Source organism: Colossoma macropomum, unplaced genomic scaffold, assembly GCF_904425465.1.
Source record: "Colossoma macropomum unplaced genomic scaffold, Colossoma_macropomum, whole genome shotgun sequence".
Lineage (NCBI taxonomy): Eukaryota > Metazoa > Chordata > Actinopteri > Characiformes > Serrasalmidae > Colossoma > Colossoma macropomum.
In genome coordinates, this window is record NW_023494799.1 from 28,007,408 (window position 1) to 28,027,406 (window position 19,999).

General features: G+C 39.0%; 1 protein-coding gene across 1 annotated transcript in view; it reads left to right on the forward strand.

Annotated features, from left to right (window-relative positions):
- ttll7 (tubulin tyrosine ligase-like family, member 7) overlaps positions 1-19,999 on the forward strand; it is a 103,445-nt gene that overhangs the window by 73,006 nt on the left and 10,440 nt on the right. The window contains exons 14-19 of the mRNA XM_036586999.1: positions 1,131-1,217; positions 2,206-2,401; positions 7,908-8,227; positions 11,803-11,937; positions 15,096-15,176; positions 18,624-18,784. Coding sequence (XP_036442892.1) covers positions 1,131-1,217; positions 2,206-2,401; positions 7,908-8,227; positions 11,803-11,937; positions 15,096-15,176; positions 18,624-18,784 — 980 coding nt within the window. The remainder of the gene's footprint in view (positions 1-1,130; positions 1,218-2,205; positions 2,402-7,907; positions 8,228-11,802; positions 11,938-15,095; positions 15,177-18,623; positions 18,785-19,999) is intronic.

The following is a 19,999-nucleotide window of genomic DNA, read 5'->3' on the forward strand; positions in this document are numbered from 1 at the left end:
TGCCGTTGCATGAATTTATTATATGTCATAACTAGAACACTTGATTTAATTTAATGAAAGATTGATTAGATAATGTAGATATTAGACAGTAACTATGATGCCACGAAGAGAGTTTTGTAAATGGTAAACACTGATGTACTCTAATAATCACTACTTATTGTATTAATATCATTTGTATTTGTTATATTTGTTATATATATATATATATATATATAGAGAGAGAGAGAGAGAGAGAGAGAAAACTTTCCCCTTACATATTTTGTTTTATGTCTAAAGTTAACTTTACAGAATTGCACTGGAACTCTGAGGCTCTAGAACTCTGTAGCTAACAAGTAATGGGACCTTAAATCATGAGGAGTTAAGTAACCGTTTCCCAACAAACTATTGCTTTAACTTTGTTTCATAGTGATGGTCAGTAGCTATCACACACCACACTGACCACTCCTGCCTGTTGTTGACAGAGTACAGTTAAAGACCTGCTTAGAGAAACTCTTTTGCTGTTTTAATCCTCATAAATTGCTCTCTTTGTCTGCTCCTTCGCCTTCTTAGCCACAGATTAGAGGCATAATTACTCGTCCATGTTGTCCCACATACTTGCAAATCTCTTTCCTGCTTATCCAAGTATTGTTCTTGCTCAAAGGCAGCATGCAAAAAATATGGGAGCTAGTCAAAATATTTAAGTAATGTCGAGTTGGATTGTTGTCATTTTGCTCTGCTTTAGGTTTACATAAAAATGATTATGAATATGTTCCACAGGCACATAATTAATTACATAATGATGTATCAACAGATTCAAGTCTGCTCTTGTTTTAATGTAATAGAATGAAGCAGAAATGTAAAGGACGATTTGCTTTCCTAAAAACAAGACACGAGTTTGAACAGTGATATCTTTTTTATTAAATTCAAATCATAATAAAAGATCTTGCTTTGTAGTGACAAACACAGATATGGTATCATATCTTTCATTGAAAGTTTAGAATCTGAACTTTGGATTGAATTTTGCCTCTTGTTTCAGTGAGCTATGATTAAGAAATTGTTAATGAAAATGTAATAAGAGGCGTATGGGCCGTGGGGTCCGTTGGCTAGTTAAATAATGTGAATACAACATATCTATGTTTGTGTGTCCACAGGAAGAGGACATCCTGGACCTGCTGGAGCAGTGTGAGCTGGACGATGAGAAGCTGATGGGGAAGACGTCCAGGCAGAGAGGGCCGAAGGTGAGCCTCATCCTCATCCACGTCCTGGCACCACCTAACGTCCAGCGTGACGAGCGGGAGCTGCCTTTTCAACCACGTGAAGCCCACAAGGCTAACTATTCTTTCTTACACAATTGGCTTCGGTTGAAATTAATTTGCGCCTGTCACTCTCGACTATGCTGAGTGTTTTTTCCTTTTTTTTTTCTTGACGACCTTTCGACACACAGCGCTGAGTGCTCTGATGGATAGACAGACTCCCAGGGGTGCATTATGGGCCATCTGGAAAAATCAGACAGGGCAGAAATGAAGCAATTTAAATACTGTGGGATTGGGTCTTAAGCAGCCCCGTTCAGAGATGCCACGGAGAGCAGCACGATGAAACGGAAGGAGACATTTCAGTTCATCTCCTTCATTCTTTTTGTCTCTGTCTCCTTCTTGCTTTCACTAATTGATTTGCTTAAACCTGCACTTGTGATTGCTTTGTAAGTGTTAATTTTGTACAAGAAAAGGCGAGCTAAATTAGCTGTTGAATAACTGACTCGAATGCTTTATTAATGCAAACAGTGCGCTCCTTACTGAGCATGAGGGCAGGCATTCAGTTCAATTAACCTTTATTTTTCTCCCTTTTTTTTAAATTATTTTTTTAAAGGAAATGATGAATTCATGCTTTCTGAATGTGTGACGGTGAAAGGCACTATCCAAGCAGAGTCACTTTAGACTGTATTAACATGTCTCTGTCGTGACATTAATCATAGCCGAGTCAACATTGTGCTTGTCAGCGACGCACACGCCAAGGGCTGTGTTACAATCACACCTTCCCTCCCTCTCCTCCCCTCCTACTTCGCTTTCCTTCTCCTCACTTTACTTCCCTCCGTCACCTTTACCTAGTGCCGATGACAAACGCTAATTGGAGTCGGGTTGAAGGCTGTATCAGCCCCAGCTCTGACATGGTCTAACATCATCTTTTCCCCCTTGGACATCTCTGGCTTGTCTGTCTGCCTGTCTGTAGGCCTTGTCCTCCATGCCTGAGAGCGCTCAGGTGCCCAGGAGGCACCGCGACTACGAGGACACCTCGGGCAGCTGCAATGGCAGCAGCACTTCGGGCTCGGACGCCGACGAGGAGGAGGAGAGCGCCAACGACCTCCAGGAGAAGAAGGTTTCCCTGGAGGTGGGGGAGAACAAGCAGAAGTCCTCTGAGCGCTCCAGTAAGTCTTCCTCAGGTCCTATTCTGCAGGCCTCCAGGAAGCGTGTACAGTTAAGTAGGGCCGAATAATATTGCATTATTTTAGGTTTTTAAAAATTAGTTAAAAAGGAGGTTAGAAGTCTATCTAGAGAAACATTAAACTTAAATTATCGCTCTACCTATGGAAAAGGTGCATATAAAGGTTGTAGCTGTCGGAACAAAACCCCCGATCTTCTATAATTGTAACTTTACATGAGAAGGAAAAAACAAGACTTTTTTTCAAATTGATTTTGGACCATTTCTATTGGTCTATTAGACATTTTAACACAATGTCAAGGATAATGAGTGTGACCAGAAATACACAAAAAAGTAAAAAGTGACAAAAATACAGATACAGTGTTTTTGTACAGCAACGATTTTTTGGTTAACAGTGCGATAGTCTGGTTAACTAAATGATAGATGATGCGATATTTCAAAAACAAACCAAAAAGATAGTCAAGAGTGTACCTAGATAAATTGTTCCCAAATATTTTATATATAAATAGAGGTAATTATTACTCTATTTATAGGGGAAATTGAAGCAGTAGAAGTTCTATTCATATTGTAATTGTGGTATGCCTAACAGTATATTCACAATACATTAGTGAACTTCAACCCAATGACAGGATTAAGGACTGGCCTACATTTGAATTATATTGACCAAAATGATTTACAATATTTATTTGATGTATTATTTGTTGGCTTACATGAATGCTTTGTTTCATCATAACATCCACATGCACTCTTCTGAAGCAGTTGGTATAGTGTAATGGCAAACACCTTTGCCTTCTACGCTGTAGACTGGGGTTCAGTCCTCCACCTGGGCAAACACTACACTATACCAGTAAGAGTCCTTGGGCAAGACTCCTAACAATACCTTTGCCTCCCTGTTTAAAAGGGTTACATTGTAAATTGCTCTGGATAGAGGCGTTTGCCAAATGCCATAAAAATAAATAAAAAACGTTAGTTGACTTTGGTCAAGATTCTAAAAGCTGACCCCCTGAAGCTCATATTGTATCGCTCTGTGATATTAGTATTGCAGTATTGTCGAAATCACAATAACCATTAACAATACATTTTGCCACCCTACTCTGAAGCTTTTTTTACCAAGTATTTTAACCATTTTGCACCAAAATAAAAAAAAACCTAACCTAAACTAAAAAGTAACTGAAATTCAGGACATGCTTGGCCAAAAAACGAGACTGAAAAAAGCTGTCAATAAATAAAGAAGGTTTACCTAAAATAAACTTACTAATTTTTTTTACAGCATGCAGACTTCAGTACTCTGTAAAAAAGTTTTTACTTAAAGTTTTAAGCCAACACTACACCTGTTTTGAGTTAACTCAAACAGGAATATCAGTTTACCAGTACTTTCAAGTTGATTTAGCTCTAAAAAGCCATGAAGTAAGCCTAAACATTTTAAGTTGACTTATATATATATATATATATATATATATATATATATATATATATATATATATATATATATTTTATACAGTGAATGAACCACAAAATTCAAAAATTCAACATCCTCAATTACAGAAAACAGTTGGTGTTCCAAGGCAGTGAATTCCATTTTTTAATTTATACTTTGCACTCATCATTTCAAAAACTAAGGCTACAGATGGCATCTGTGTGCTGGTTTTTTGCTGTATTGTGCGTATGGAGCAGGATGTCATGTTTTCAAGTTGTGCCAAATCTGTAATGGAGAAGTTCTTGACCCCTCTTAATACTCGACATGAACAGTGATTATAAACGGCTTGTCTAATGTTTACTCTTTTCACTGTGCTTAAAATGTTTGAACTCGTGTGTGCTGACCGGTGTGGATGAGTAAAGGGAACAAACAACATTTTTAATCACTATTTCTCCTTTACATAGTAGCTTTGTCACTTCTTTTTGACCATTTTCTCTGTATTTATTTTAATGTGTTTGTAGTGGTTTAATACTACCAGTTAACCTACAAAGTAACTTGTACAGCTGTATCAATTCGAAAGGTTTCCATATATAGGTTCTGTGTTACACGCTCAGTCAAAAACATCACAAGGTTTACTTGATCTTTTTACATCTTTTTTTCTAAGCTCATCACAAGCACATACCTTCAAAAACCAATTAAAGAAAGAGGTCAATGTATTCTGATATTTAAATAACCACACCCACCTCTAGTGCTCAATGGGGGCCAGTTAGAGTAGTCTCCAGTCTGCTAAAACATTGCTCTGTTTTCCTCTTTCTTGTATATCACAGTCCTCAATCAGAGATCTTCCCCCGATGCTTTCCAGATGACCACAAGAGGTCCTTAATTACTTAAACAAACCTCTGCCATTGTCACATACGCTCAAAAGTCGTTCAGCGGGCAGACCAACTGTAGGTGCAATTGTGCAATCCAGTGGCGTCAGCTGCCCAGCAAAACCTTAACTTACAGATGTAAATCTAGTGTAATGCGTTTGTTTACCTAATTAATACATGAAACAGGCAAAATCCATCTTTTTTAATTAGGGTCACAGGATCTGATGGCGCAGTGCAGTGGCTCTTAATTTGACTGGCCAGCGGTAGCGGGTGATAGCTTGAGAGCTCTCTGGGCTCCCATACACAGTAGCCTTAATGAGCTTTTTTGATGTGTTTCAGTCCACTAGTCTAAAAGGAGAGTGGGGTCTCAGCTTGGGCGAAGTGCAGTTCGGGGAGATCTTCAGGGAAGTGCTTTTGGCTTACCTTGAAAACTGGACAAAACAAACCCTTGAAAAGCTGTGACTTTTTTCTCAGGTAGAAAGGTTTAAAACTTCTGCATTCCTTAGAGTCCATAGAAACATGCAGTGTAGTTCTTTATAACTCTAGTTTGCTCTCTTCCTCTCTCTCTGTATCTCCTCTTCATCTATCCTTCTACCTCTGTTCTTCATCTCTTCTTAATATCTCTCTCTGCTTCTGTCTGTATTTCACTCTCTTCTTATTTCTTTCTTTCTCTCTCTTCTTCATTCTTTTCTCTTTTCTTTTTCTCTTTTCTCTTTCTGTCTTTCTTGCTCTTTTTGCTCTCTCTTTCCCTCTTTTCTTCATCTCTCTGTCTCTCTTGTTCTTCTCTTATCTCCATTTTTCTCTATTGCTCTCTCTCTCTATCTTCTTCATCTCTGTCTCAGTATTTGTCTCTCTTTATCTTTTGTCTCTGTTACTATCTCTTTCTCTGTCTCATGTCAATTTCACTCTCGTCTCTTTCTCTCTGCTTCTCTCTGTATTTCACTCTCTTGTTTCTTTCTGTCTCTCTTCGTCTCTTTCAACTCTCTCTTCCTCCCTCTTTTCTTTCTCTTCGTCCTCTCTCTCTCTCTCTGTCTCTTTGACTCTCTCTTCATCCCTCTCTTTTTGTCTCTCTCTTTCTGTGTCTGTCTCTGTGCGTCTCTCTCTCTCTCTCCAGGTCTTGCTATCGCCCCATGTGTCTGAATGTATTAAAGTGTCACGCAGTCAGGGCGGATTGTGTATAGATTCTTTTTTTTTTTTTGCTTGAACAAGCGGCCAACCCTCCAGTTTTTCCATTAGCTCCAGAATGAAGGACAAAGCAGTGGTTTGGCTGAGGTTTGACGGGTGAGCGAGTCAGGAGTGCGAGTTATACTGGAGTGACTTTGACCCTCACCCCCCTCCACCCACCCCCCCTCCAATGCCCATCTGGGGGTGGCCTAAGCTAAGCCCCTATAATGCGTACGACTTGGCAACTTCCGTCCCTCAAGATTCACGGGCGGAGCAGCGAGGCCTGCTGGCCGGCAGACAAGCTGGAGGTCGTTCAACGCTTCAGCGTGCGCCGGGTTTGTGTGTGTGGGCAAGAGCCGCCGCTGCTCTAATCCGGAGCTGCAGAGACGGCGGCAGCCCGGGCCAGTAAGAGCGACACATGCTTTTGTGATTAATGAAAGCCACAGTCGATGCTCTTTGTGAATTTGTCAGAGAAGGGGATTTCTGATGCCACACTTCATTTATGCAGCAATCCAGGCCTCTCAGAGTGTATGTGTCTGTGTCTGAGAGCACAGACATCCCTTGCGGAGCTCAGTTATTTAGGTCAAATGCTTTATTGCTGTGTCAGATGGCATAGTGGATAACACCAGTGCCCCATGAAAGATCAAAAGTTTGATCAAGTAGTGATGCCAGTGCTATACCAATAAGAGCTATTTGATTCCTAAGGACACAGTTATGCTTCATTATAACTATGCGTACATGTGTGCAACATGTGCGTCCATTTGAAGCATTGGTTGTGCACATCCTCAGAAATTAATGCTGCACATCCACAAGATGCTGTCCCAACATTGGGGGCAGAATATGTGATATGACATGATGTCAGCAGAGGACTAAACAAACCATGACGAAAACCACTTTATGCTCTCTGTCTCTGTCTGACAACTGTTGCCATATTCACTGATGACGAGAAGTAGTCAAGAAAGGTATTCTGAAAGCGAGACATGGTTGTCTCAGAGCTGACCTTCTCCCTAGTGGATATAGCTTTTAACCCTTTAAACGTATGCGAAAAGTGCTGCTCATGTAGTAGCTGTATGCACACATATACACAAATAAAATAGTTAAAATAAGGTTAAATGCAATTCTAATGCTACATCTGTCATCCGTTGTAAGTCACTCTGGATAAGAGCGTCTGCTAAGTATGTAGATAGAAATATCTATACCTTCTTGCAAGTTTTTTTTAGATGCAAAGCACCCAATGGGCATGGCTTGTAACTCATCTACTCATGTTTAGCAGGCTGAGAATTCTCCACAAGGGAGTGCTAATTGCACTCAAGCAACTCTTATATGCACCATTGAAAGGGAGGAAACTTGCACAAACTCACACCAGCAGGATCTCACGAATGCAGTCACAAATTGCATGTAAATGAAATAAAAGGCGTGAAATACCACTAACCATACTTCCATACTACACTATATGTCCAAAAGTTTCCAGACACTCCTTTTTTTAATGATTTCTGCTACTTTAAGGTGCAGCCTTTGCCAAAACAGGTGTTCAGCTACGCACACACAGCTTGTATAATCTCCATAGAAAAGCATTTCCAGTAGAATGGGACTCTCTGGAACAGCTACACATGAGCCTAAGGTCACCATGCATAGTGCCAAGCGTCAACTAGCAGGGAAAGAAGAGTGCAGTTCTATTTTCTGTGGTGATAAAGCACCATCAAATACCTTTGGCCTCGAAGTGAATTTTTGATCCAGAACTAATCATCAAACTCAAGTACCTGACCTCACTAATGCTCTTGTGGCTGAGTGCAATCAAATCCTCACAGCAGTGTTTGAATATCTTGTGGAAAGCTTTCACAGAAGAGTCTTTTAATCCAGCAAAGGTGGAAAAAATTCCTATTACCTATTAATACTCTTGATTTTAGAAGAAACGTTGGATGAGCAGCTGGCTACAAACTTTTGGTCATATAGTTTATGTAGGCAATGTACTTTTGATTCTGCTGCTGTTGCAAAACATTGTTTTGTTTTGTTTTGTTTTTTTTTGTTTCTTCTATTTACAGGTCGTGTTCACTGGAAGCCTTCGCCCAAGCCCGCAAGAGCGGGGTCAGCATCTTCTCCGGCTCTTTCGGGACTCATACGCCGCTCTGTCTCCTGCCCACGATCCATCTCCTCTATGATCGCTCAGTCTCCCACCAACGAGAGCAGGGGTCCAGTACTAAAGGGCAGCGGTGGTGTGGCAGTAGCCCAGGCTGCAGCTTCAGCTCCACCCACGCCACCAGTCCGTCCACACACAGCTCTACGCTCACACTCTCTCAGCCGCAACAGCTCCGCCCACAGAGTGACCCACAGCAGCAGTCTGGGCACCATCCACTCCAACATGGCAAGTATAACACACACACACACACACACACACACGCGCGCACACGCACACACAGCCTGAATGATGACTAGCACACACATAAAGTCTAAGATAAGGGTCTTCAAGCTAATCAAGGTATATTTGGATGGACCGGTATCAGGTAAGTGAAGCCCAATCAAATTCTGACCCTTTCTTAACCCTTTAGAACGAGGTGCCCAAACACTTTGTCTTTGAGAACAAAGTGCAATGTTTGCCAAAGGGCAGTGTTTGTGGTGGGCCAGTGGCCAAAAGACAAAACATACATAGATATGCAAATTAAGATGGTAGAATGGTAACAGTAAACCGTATTTTGTTGATAAAATGCTTAAAAATACAATTTTACAAGGACAATAAAAATTTAGTAAGTTACATATGGTATAAAGATATGTTTGTTCTTTCATTGGCTGAAGCATTGGGGTTTCTTTCAGCAGGCCAAGTCAAACACCCTCACAGGCCAACTTTGGCCTGCAGGCCATACTTTGTGCAGCCCTGTTTTAGAACCTAAGCCTAACAGGGGCTGGCAGAGAATATCTTTATATTTTCAGCTGTAACCTGGCGATATATTACACCATTATCAAGAGATGCATATGCTCTGATTCTGCACAAACTCAACTTTTCGTACCTGAAATAAAAAAAAAACTTTTTTCCACATTTTTACTCAGAAGCTGATGAAAATAAACAAAACAATTCAAAAAAATAATCTGAACAAAACTTTTTAGCTTATGAAAGTCACTGGAAATCTCTGTTGTTAATATGTACAAGTCTGTTTCCATTTTTCAGTATGTGTTTCTAGCATGCAGTATCTATAGAGCCACATCCTGATATTTCTCAAGTGTCTCTGGCCTTGTCACTACTGCCTACGAAAACCTTTTCTAGGAAGTCTACACTGATCTTAAAAAATATCTTGTTTTAAAAATGTCTGATTTAAAATGTTATGAAGTTTTCAGCAATGTTGTTTTTAGAGAGAAAAGTGGTGTGAGAGGGTCTCTAAACCCTTCCTTGGATTGGATGGTGTGGTGGATTTAATGACAACAAATAAATATGTAGAAAAAAGTGCAAAAAAAAAGTGCAAAATGAAAACAGCCCAGCAGACATTTGCAATAGTTGTAATGCCAGTGCTTCAGCTGCTGCTAAGCTAGCTGTCTTTTGGTAGCCAGGTCTTACACTTAGCAGTAAAAGTAACATTGTGTTCAAAGCTAAGAAAAGCATATTTTCAAAGGTTTGCGCACCCCTGGTCAAATTATATGTTTTGTTGCTTTTTACATCCTCTATAGGTGAACACACTCAACTATGGTATTTTTCTAATTGTACTGCATAATTTTTATTGATTTTGCTGGGTTTAATATATTAGAAAAGATATATTCTAATGTTTTACATTCAGCAAACATAAAATAATTGTGCATCAAAATGTGCAGAAAATGTGTTCTCTCTAGTGGATGTCTGCAAAGTCAAAATCAGTAATTTGACCAAGAATGCCCAAACTTTTGCATACAACTCTATGTGAAGGTAGCATGTTGAAGACATCACAAACCTGTCATTTAAAAAAGCAGTTCAGAGTTTCACATTATGCCCATGCTAAACATGAAGTGCTTTTTACTGTGGCATTTTAAAGTAATAGATAGTCACAGACTGTCCAGAGTGTGGCCCCAACGCCCTAACCCCACACCCTCACCAAGAACAAACATATTTTTATTCAACTTGTAGCTTATTAAATTCTTAATTTCCTTATAAAAATGTCCTACAATTTTTCTAAAATTTGATTTGAAACCTACCTACCTTCATTATTTGTATATTGGTTTGTTTGTAAGCCATTGGGCCACTTTAAACATTGAACTTTTGCCCCCTAAGACAAAAGGTTTTGGCACCCCTGAACCTGTTTTTTGTAAGCTTTTACTTAAGCTGATGCATGAAGTCTTTACTTAACAGTCTTTACAGAAAGTCCTTAGTTAACACTGTTTAGTTTTAAACCTCCTCCTATGCTTGGACTAACTGCACTACGAATCCTTGAATCGTGTCTTATTTGTAAAAACTAACCCATGTGTACGACGTTTTAACATAACAATAACATGTCAAGAAATGATCAGTAAACTTGCTGCCATGGACTTTTTCTATAGAAAAAATATCCACTATAAAAAAGAGCGATGTGTACACAATAACTGAAAAAAGCTAAAAACTTCACAAAATCACAAAAAATCACAAAGAGAATCTTTATTGGCCAAGTACCAAACATACAAGGAATTTCTCGTGTGCATGTGTCAACATAAAATTCAATCCAAAAAAATAAATATAGAAAAATATGTATTTATAAACATAAAATAGACAGTACAGAAACAGTCTGCAAGTAATATAAATGATGTGTAATGGGAGAGAAGTACAGATACATTCAAGTACTGAAGTACAAATATACAGTATGTACAGCTAAAATAATTCTTTAATATTTCCTTTTAACAACCAAATATGAAGCTTTTTTAAACAATGGTTTCCGGCCAACCAGCCCAACAGCAGCTTCAGGCATTTAGAGTCTTGCTGAACGAGAGCTGAGGGTGTTAGTCTTATGTTCGAAGTTTAAACCAGAGTGATGATTTGAGCTGTAAAATCACAGCAAATAGCATTTAGTGTTTTTAGCTTAGTTACCCAAAAAAGGCTGTTGTCTGTGTGTTTTTTTTTTTTTTTTGCTCCCCAACATTTACATCTGCTTAGGTGGAGTAAATATTGAGTATTTAATAAGCTCAACATTGAAACAAGTGTCATGTGGTACAACCTGATTTAGTAATGTATAAACATGAACTTACACATACATTATAACTAGCCTACGTTTGAACTTGCGTCCAGCTGGTGCAGCCAGCCCCTGGTCTTGCATATTTTACTTTAATTGGATTGGTTTTTACAGACTTTAATGTACTTGAAATGTGCACTGTGCAACTGTATTATCTTTGAAAATACTAATGTCAAATCAGGACTGGGGTCAGGGTCAGGATATCCCTAGTTAAATACACCTCCTTAGGTGTGAATTCCTTACAGCAGCGTATGAGGAAATGACCTTCTCTAAGTGTTAAGACACACACCTCCTATTGACACACACACATTAGTTCACACTCTATTTTCTCCATGTCAATCTGACTTGCCCCCCAAACTCTCTGCCCCCACCTCTGCCCAGTGGTGCTTCTCTGCTTAAGCACTCTTTCGCTGAGGGTTAAGATGTCCCACAGTCAGAGTAGCACTAGTGCTTTCACACTCCGTCTAACACCCTGACAGTTGTGACACACTGAGCCAGCCTCCAGTCACCTGGGCTCATCCAGCACAGCAGGCCACTCGAGGCCCAGGCAGCTCCTGGGGCCACCACTGAGCGATAGCCGCTTCCCGCAGGAGAAGCAGGCGTGCGGCTCTAATTGCAGAGGCCTCATCCTCGCCTCGCTGAGCTCCACAACCAGCCAGACCTGCAGAGAGCACGAGGAAGGAAAAGCTGATGACGGAAGGGAAAAGACAGGACTCGCTAATTCATCTTCATTGCGTTGTGTTGCCTTGTGTGTGTTTGTGTGTGTGTGTGTGCGTGACAGGGAGAGTCCCTGCTGAATGTGAGGAGTAAGGAGCAGGAGGCGGAGCTGACGCGGCAGACGCTGGCTGCGCTGGGGGAGATGAGGATCCGATTCCCAGGAAAGAGCGAGGAGGAAGCGGAGGCCGTCCTGAATGAGGTGAGTTAGTGTGCTGTTCTGAGGAAGTTGAGTTAGTAAGAGGTGAGTGTCTGTGTCTCTCCAAGTGAGGTGAGTTTCTCTGCCACTCTGAATGAGGAGGGTGTCTGGGCTGCTCTGAGCAAGGTCAGTTTCTGGGCCACTCAGAGTGAGGTCTGTTTCTGGGCTGCTCTGAGCAAGGTCAGTTTCTGGGCTGCTCTGAGTGAGGTCAGTTTCTGGGCCGCTCTAAATGAGCTGAGTTTCTGGGCTGCGCTGAGCGAGCTGAGTTTCTGGGCCACTCTGAGCGAGCTGAGTTCCTGGGCCGCTCTGAGCGAGCTGAGTTTCTGGGCCGCTCTGAGCAAGGTCAGTTTCTGAGCCGTTCTGAGCGAGGTCAGTTTCTGGGCCCGCTCTGAGCGAGGTCAGTTTCTGCGCTGCTCTCAGCAAGGTAAGTTTTTGTGCGGCTCTGGGTGAGGCGAGTTTCTGTGCCAGCTTAAACGGGATGGGCATCTGAGCCACTCTGAGTAAGGTGAGATTTTGTGCCACAGAGTAAGGTGAGTTTCTGCATCATTCTGAGCGAGATGAGTTTCTCCGACGCTCTGAGAGTGATGAGTTACTGCGCCTCTCTTTTCAGAGCTCCAGAGGAGGAGGGGATTCAGGCCTCGTTCTCCCCCCAGGCTCTCCACACCCCCTCCGGCTGGCTCTCTGCCTGTTCCCCTTGCTCCCTCTGCTCATTTGTGGAGGACGGTGCCCGTACTGTTAGTGCTGTCTCTCGTCGTACGTGGCGTCATTAGCCGTCCACCTGTATGGTTAATGAGAGCTATTAGCTGTTGCCGCGGAAACACAGCTGGGCAGCAGCACCTGTTTGAGACCATTTCCAATATCATGTTATTACACTTGCAGTTCAAAAGGGAGACATTTAACCAAAAATTCTCCACTTTTGTATTTACAGTGCATCTCATAGAATGAGAAACAAAAACAAAGCCTTTCCAGAAGTGAACGTAAATCAAAAGGGCTCCCAGTTCCTTACAAAATTATTGCGAAAATGAAGTCCATTAATTACATTTACAAAACTCTCTTGCAAGTAACACAAGTTAGAAAGTGGAACACTGTAATTTAGATATCTGCGTGCATCCGTGTAATTTACGGCCTGCCGATTTGTATGAAACAGCTGTAGGTCTAAATTAATTATTAATGATTTATCCAAGAAGATGAATTTAATGCATGCTTTGCAATCATCATTCTAAACATACCCATGGTTCGTTTCCTCTGTGTAGTAACAAGTCAGAGACTCGTTTGATTTGCAAATCCATTGGAGAATGGTAAAGGAATATTAGCCGAGGAACTCAGGTATGCGAGATGCCGACTGTGGGGAGGGGGGCAAGAATAAGCAGAGAGTGCTTTTTTATTTATAATAATCTCAATGTATTCACACATTCAGATCGATCTATGACCTACCTAATGTTGAGCTTAGTAAAAATGAATAAAGAGGGCAGAGAAGCCTGAGTGGATCTATTGTTTTAATTCAAGGTCCTTCTTTACAGATTTCTCGCTGCAGCATGAACGAGGAAAAAGAACACAGCGGTGCTATTGTGTTTATTTATTTTTTTCTTTTCGGTACAGCGCTGGATTTGGAAGGTCATTGCGTATTATAGCTTTCTTTTTTGGAACATGACTTTGGTTGAGGCTTTTAGCATGGCCTCTTTGATTATGTCAAGCTTTGTCTTTCTTTATGCATGTGTGGTGCAGAAGCATTGATTTTGCTGTGCAGTCAAGTGCTGAACAATAAAACAGCTGAAAGAAAGTAAAAACAACTTTGCTGAACTTTACTTTGGAATCAACTTGCAAAAATTATGTACCGACTATACTGTCATGTACAGTACTGTGCAATAGTCAGAAACCACACTTTAGTTTATTTAGTTTGCAGTATAAATGGCCATTAAGTACAAGTTATTAATTTTTCGCTTTCAACAGGAAAAATATATTTAACAGAAAATTATACAAAAGCCTCCAACACTGAGTGTATTATCAAATCTATCAGCATTTAATTTGTCCTCTCTTTATTTTTGAGCACCTACCATCACTTTAACTCTTCCATCCTTTTCAGTCTTGAAAACAAGTTACAGCTCCCAACAAAACCTAAATGGTCCTAATGACCGATCAAGACCTGGTAGACAACCAAAACTGTCCCCATCAGATAAACAGCACTTAAAGCTTTCATCTTTGAGAGAGAGGAGAAAATCAAGCTCCACTCTTGGTTCAGATCTGAAAAAAATCCACAAGTGTTTCTGTCCATCCTTACACTGTGAGAAGACAGCCCAGCGCTATGAGTCTGAAAGGATGTGTAGCTGTCAAGAAGCTGCGAAAAGGAAAATAGACATTATGACATGAGACGTGATGAGTCTAAGTTTGTAATTGGGTTACTTGGATTGTGAAAAAAATAAAATGCAATGAATTTGTAAGACTGAACTTTGGAGATGTGGAAAAATATCGCTGCTGATTTTTTGGAGTCACCCAAAAAGAATGGAAGCTGTAATAAAGTCAAAGGGTAATAAAGCCAAACTAGATGTTAAAAATCTAGTAGTCTATGTTTGAACTTTCTGTGTATTTTTTTGGTAAATATATAGTACTGTGCAAATGTTTTAGGCACTCACATTTAGATTTATAAACTACCTGGATGATAAGCATTAATTTGCTCAAAAAAACACTAAAGTTAGAATAAATACAAGTAATATTAATACACTAAGAAGGATTTTTACATATGTTAATGTATTTGTTTAACCCTTTCCAAACCTTTGCTTGTGGCAGCTTAATATTATTTGTAGTTATCATTAAAAATCTGGTTTGTTTAATCAGTGCATCTTTTTGGTAAATTAAGGGTACTGGTGATACAATTTCCAAGAAAACAAGCTCTCACTGCTGAGATAAATGATTTTAAACAATGTGCTTAAATGCTTAAATGCCTGAGACCTTTCCGCAGTACTGTATTTTTTTCTGCTTTTTTCCTGATGCAGAAAAATAATTAAAATGGACTTAATTGTTGTTTTGGTTGCTAATTGAACACAAGGAAGGGTCTCTGACTTTTTCACTTTACTATAACTAGTAAAGAAAGACTGATAGAGCATTGGTAATTTTGTCATTTAGCACAAAATGAATACAATATTCTTTTTTTTTGTCTCTTACAGATCTTGAACAACTGGAAATATCATAAACCAAAAGTGGCTTCTTACTGGCTGGTGAAGTTAGATGCCACCAAACAAAGAAAGGTGAAGTATCGTACAAGGTTTCATTTAGAAATAATAATTTAAGCTACAATAAGCATGATATTGAGTGCAGTAAAAGGAATATTTGACCTGTATTTCGACAGCCAATCATTCATTTTAATGAGTCATTTTTACTTGGAAGTGATTGTGACTCTAAGTGGGTCCCATTAGAAACAAAATCAATACTCAATACTAATTAATCAACTAATTAAATGTTAATTTGCAAAAGGCAGACTTTTCATGAATAAATCTAATGGAGTATGAATTGAGAGATGTAGACAGTGGACTTGCTTTATAAAGGATCAGCAGGTTAGAATCACTTTATGTTCTCATTTCTCTCTGCTAAGCACTCCAGAATATTGAGCATGCAATTAAAACTTTTTTTCTTTTTTAAGTTTGAGTGCACTGAAACTTGAATTTGAGAAGTGAGAGTGCCATTTTTTAATGTATAATGAGGTCAAAATATGACAAATACTGCTGATTGATTTTAGAACTGTTATATCAGCAGTCTTACATCACGGTAGAGAAACGTCAAGAAGCCTGTTTTAAGGGTCTGACCCCATCAAGAGCAAGTGAATATGGCTTTTCATAGAATAATGGCTCTTTTTTTTTACTTTTAGAGATTTTTGCTGCATGCGCTTGATGATATTTTTGCAGTTCAGGAGTTAACAGGAAAAAAAGGAGGTATTTTAAAATGAGATTTTTTTTAGCTGTGATTTTGCTGTTATTAAATACATTTGTTATGATTCTGGTGAACTAGGTCTTAACCCCAACACAAATGCTGTACGTACACTTGTTTAGGCTGCTCAGCTAAGGACAACAATGACTAAAATAATTTTTAATACATACAGTACTGTGGAGAAGTGCTGCACTCTACTGCCCCCTAAGTACGTTATTTAAAACCATTTGTCTTGACAGTAAGTGTGTTTTTGCTTGTAAAACCACCTTATATGATTATAATAAATGCATAAAAACACAAATACATGATTTTTTTTTTTAAAGGAGTTGTTATCTCAGATTTATTCTTGAAGCCCCCAGCCATTGCATGGATTTGTTAAATTCCAACACCAGCACACACTGATTTATTGTAATTAAGCATTGATCAGTCAAAACAGGTGTTGGATTGAACAAATGATACTGAGCTGCCTTGAGGAGAGGTTTGGAAATAGTTAAATGAGCACATACATAAAATCAGTGTTTATTATATTAATGTTATTTGTATTTATTGTAATATTAGAGTTTTTCTAAGCAAATAAACACTAATAGCCTAGATAAATAGCATTTTAAATTTAATCTTCTCAATTGTCTAAAACTTGCTTACAGTCCTGTATATATGAAATATTTCTTTTCTGTTAAGGTACTTGATGTTTTCTGGTCATGGTAGTACTTTGGATTACTATTTTACATATTCTTCTTCTTCTTCTTATTATTATTATTATTATGTATGACCCAGTTTAAAGTCACATGCAAAGGTTTTGGTGCCCCTGGTTAAATTACAGTAACATGCAGAATTCTGAGCACCCCTTGTCAAATGACATGTTTTGTAGATTTCTTAACATAAAATACCACATCCTCTATGGTGAACATAAGTGTTTCAATTTTCTGCTAATTATACAGCACATTTTCCATTTATTTGCTAAATTTAACACATTGGGAAAAGATAAAACATAACATACTCAATGTGTCATAACCTTTTGTGCCAAATGTTTTAATTTTTCCCTCATTTTGTTAAATTCAGCAAATAAACAGTAATTGTGTATTAAAACGTGCAGAAGTGTGTTTTAAAAAAAAAGTTTGACAAAAAAAATTTGCATTAAACTCTACATAACCTAAAATTTGCATGTGAAATCCTGAAGATGATTCAATCATTTTGTGCTTGTAAAACTTCACACATTTCTTAAATTTAAGGAGTTTATACAACTCCTGTCACCTTTTTTTCAGAATAATGGAATGCATTATTAATGTGAGAATTTCACATCTGTGTTGCTAAGTAACAGCTGTCCTCACCTTTTTTGCTATTAGATCATTGCAGAAACTCTCTTTTCACAATTGGCTGGACTGTGTGTTCTCCTGTCTTGTCTAAATGTACAGCAGACTTAATTTTCCTTGCTCTAACACAAATAAGGAAACTGCGGTTTCTTGATAAGTGTGACTTTCTTTGGTGTTATGTAGCTGAACACACGACTGCTGTGTACCATTAAGTTCTAAATGGTTTATGAAGCGTGATGCAAAGAGGACCTCAGTGCTTATCTTGGCTAGTCCTTCAGTGTAATACAGAAAGCTTTCTAAAGCCTTGCAACCCAGGATTGACGACATTAGTTTTCTTCCCTTGCACATTATGCCAGCAACTTGAAAATAATGCAGCTTAGTTGTGGGTTGTTGAGTGTTGGTTTGTGGTAGAACTTGTGGAATCCTGAAAATGTGGTTCGGATGCTTGGTGGTGGCACGTTACAATGCAGCTTTTTGAAAGGCAGCGCATTCTTTTTGAGCTTCTTGTGTTCTGCACAATATGCCACGGATAATAAACCCACAATGACTTATACAACTGGGCGTAAGGCTGAAAAAGCTGGAGATGCTTTCGCCATTGGCAGAGGAGGTTGGCTTAGCAAGTTGGCACTGAGTAGAAGAGAGTCGTTCACTTGGTTGCCTGCTGTGCCTTTTGCTAGAATTGGGTCTCAGGTACCTTCTCTGTGGAATCTGTACTGGGGGATCAGCATGGCAGTGCTATAATGAAGCTCGACTGACTGCAGGCATTGTCGTGTCCCACAAGCTGATTATCAGCTGAAGCTTGAGGAATCATTCTGAGAAGAGTTTTTGCCATCCCACACAAGGCCATTAAATCTGGCGTATCACATGACAGACAGTCACCAATCAGCTGTGAGGAGTCCAAGGCTCCAAGCCACTAGCTGGTGAAGAGGTGCTAGGGTCCTTCAACCTGCAAGAACTTTCGCCTGAGACTGACGTCTGCAAGCAATTACCGCTCCTCTTTCAGCCTTTCTGTTTCCATCCACCACCAACTACCAGATTCAGTGTCTCTCTCCCTCTTTGTCTCTCTCTTCAAGTCACTACAGACCTGCTATCTTCATTAGACCTTGCATGGTGCATGATTGCAACCACAGGAGTTCAGATGGACTCAGAACTCAGTTACTGATGTCACTGTCATATCAAATCCTCATAACTCAGTTTCTTTTTCTCCTCTTTGAAAACACAAGCTGCCCTTCACTTTGTGTGAACATTTCGTGATGGGCCAATAGAAATGCTCCAAAGAACCTGCATGATAATGTTTATTGCCTTACTGTACAAAGAAAAGTGAATGTTTGTCCATTCTCTTACAAAGTTTCCATTTCAGAGATACAGAGATAAGTTTTACCACAACTCTGAAGTTATGCAGGCTGTGTTTAAGCTGTGCCTGTTTGATCCTCATCTCATCCATATGCTTCCCATGTGAAGGTCCTGGACATCGTCCGCACTAACGTTCGCTCAGTGCTGCAAAGAATCTGGAGGGAGCCCGATGTCGACAGTTTACGTCTCTATCGCCTTTTCAGCCGTGTCTTCAATCGCCTGCTCTGGAGTCATGGTCAAGGCCTGTGGAACTGCTTCTGCAGCTCTGGGTAAGCAGCTCTCCAGCCTTTTTTTTCATACCATTCTATTCAGAAGTCTGGAATCACGGTTCAAAAGTGTGGAATCTCTGTTTTTAATAAAAAATAAAATTTTTTGCAGATACAGTGGGGTCCAAAAGTCTGTGCCCACTAAGGAAAATGCATCTATTTTGCTTTCTTATCTAATTTAATGCGTAGTTTTTTAATTGCAAATTATATAATCAACATGATTTGAGTGAAAAGTACAATCTTTGAATTTTAACCTTTGTATTATAGAATTTTAGAATTTCTGATTAATTGTTATGCCCCCTTTTGCTTTAATGACATTTTTAATTTAATGTGCAGCCGCATCTGATGAGTAAATCTACGGAAGAGTTGTCTAAACACGAACTTCTATGGAAGAGTCCTTCAGTAGAAGAGAAACTGACCTTTTGTACAAAGGCATTAGCATGCTCAGTGTTACAAATTTGCTTACATCCCTTCATTTTATTTATTTTTTTTCTTCTTTAAAATTTCCAAAATTCTATTTTAGTGTAGTCTTAGATTTTGGACCCCACTGTACATGTTTAAAATGATTCTATTAAGGTGCTTCTATTCTACAGTTTCACAGGTTTTAAGTAATTTGTAGGAAGTTGTAAAAATGAAGAAATGTGAATGTGTCCACAATTATGAACAGAGCTATAGATGATTTTTAATTGCTATAAATAGATATTTACAGTATATTATTTACCATTGATCAACTTTTTGGTATTCCTAAAAATGAAACAATTAAATAAACAAACAAACAAACAAATAAATAAATAAGCAAGCAAGCAAGCAGTTTAGTTACAGGTTTTTCCTTGACATCCCCAGCCATAACATAGATTTGTTCAAATCCAATCCCAGCTCTACAGATTTAATTCAATAAAGCATTGGTTAGCAAAACTACATTTTGGATGCTAAATACAAATAATACCAGACTGACACAAGTTTGGACATGGTGCACTTCCTGTAATACATAAAATCACTACTTGTTGTGTTATTTGTATTTATTTTAATATTAGTACTTTTCTCAGGTGTCTAAAACCTTTGCACAGTATTGTAAATAACACTTATTTGATGATTACAACAATAAAATAATGTGACCTAATGGGAGACCAAATCCTGAAAAAAAAAAAAAACGTGTCAATAAAAGTTGTCATCTTAGGCGCATCGAGGTCAAGTAACACATTCTAAAAATCAAACTGT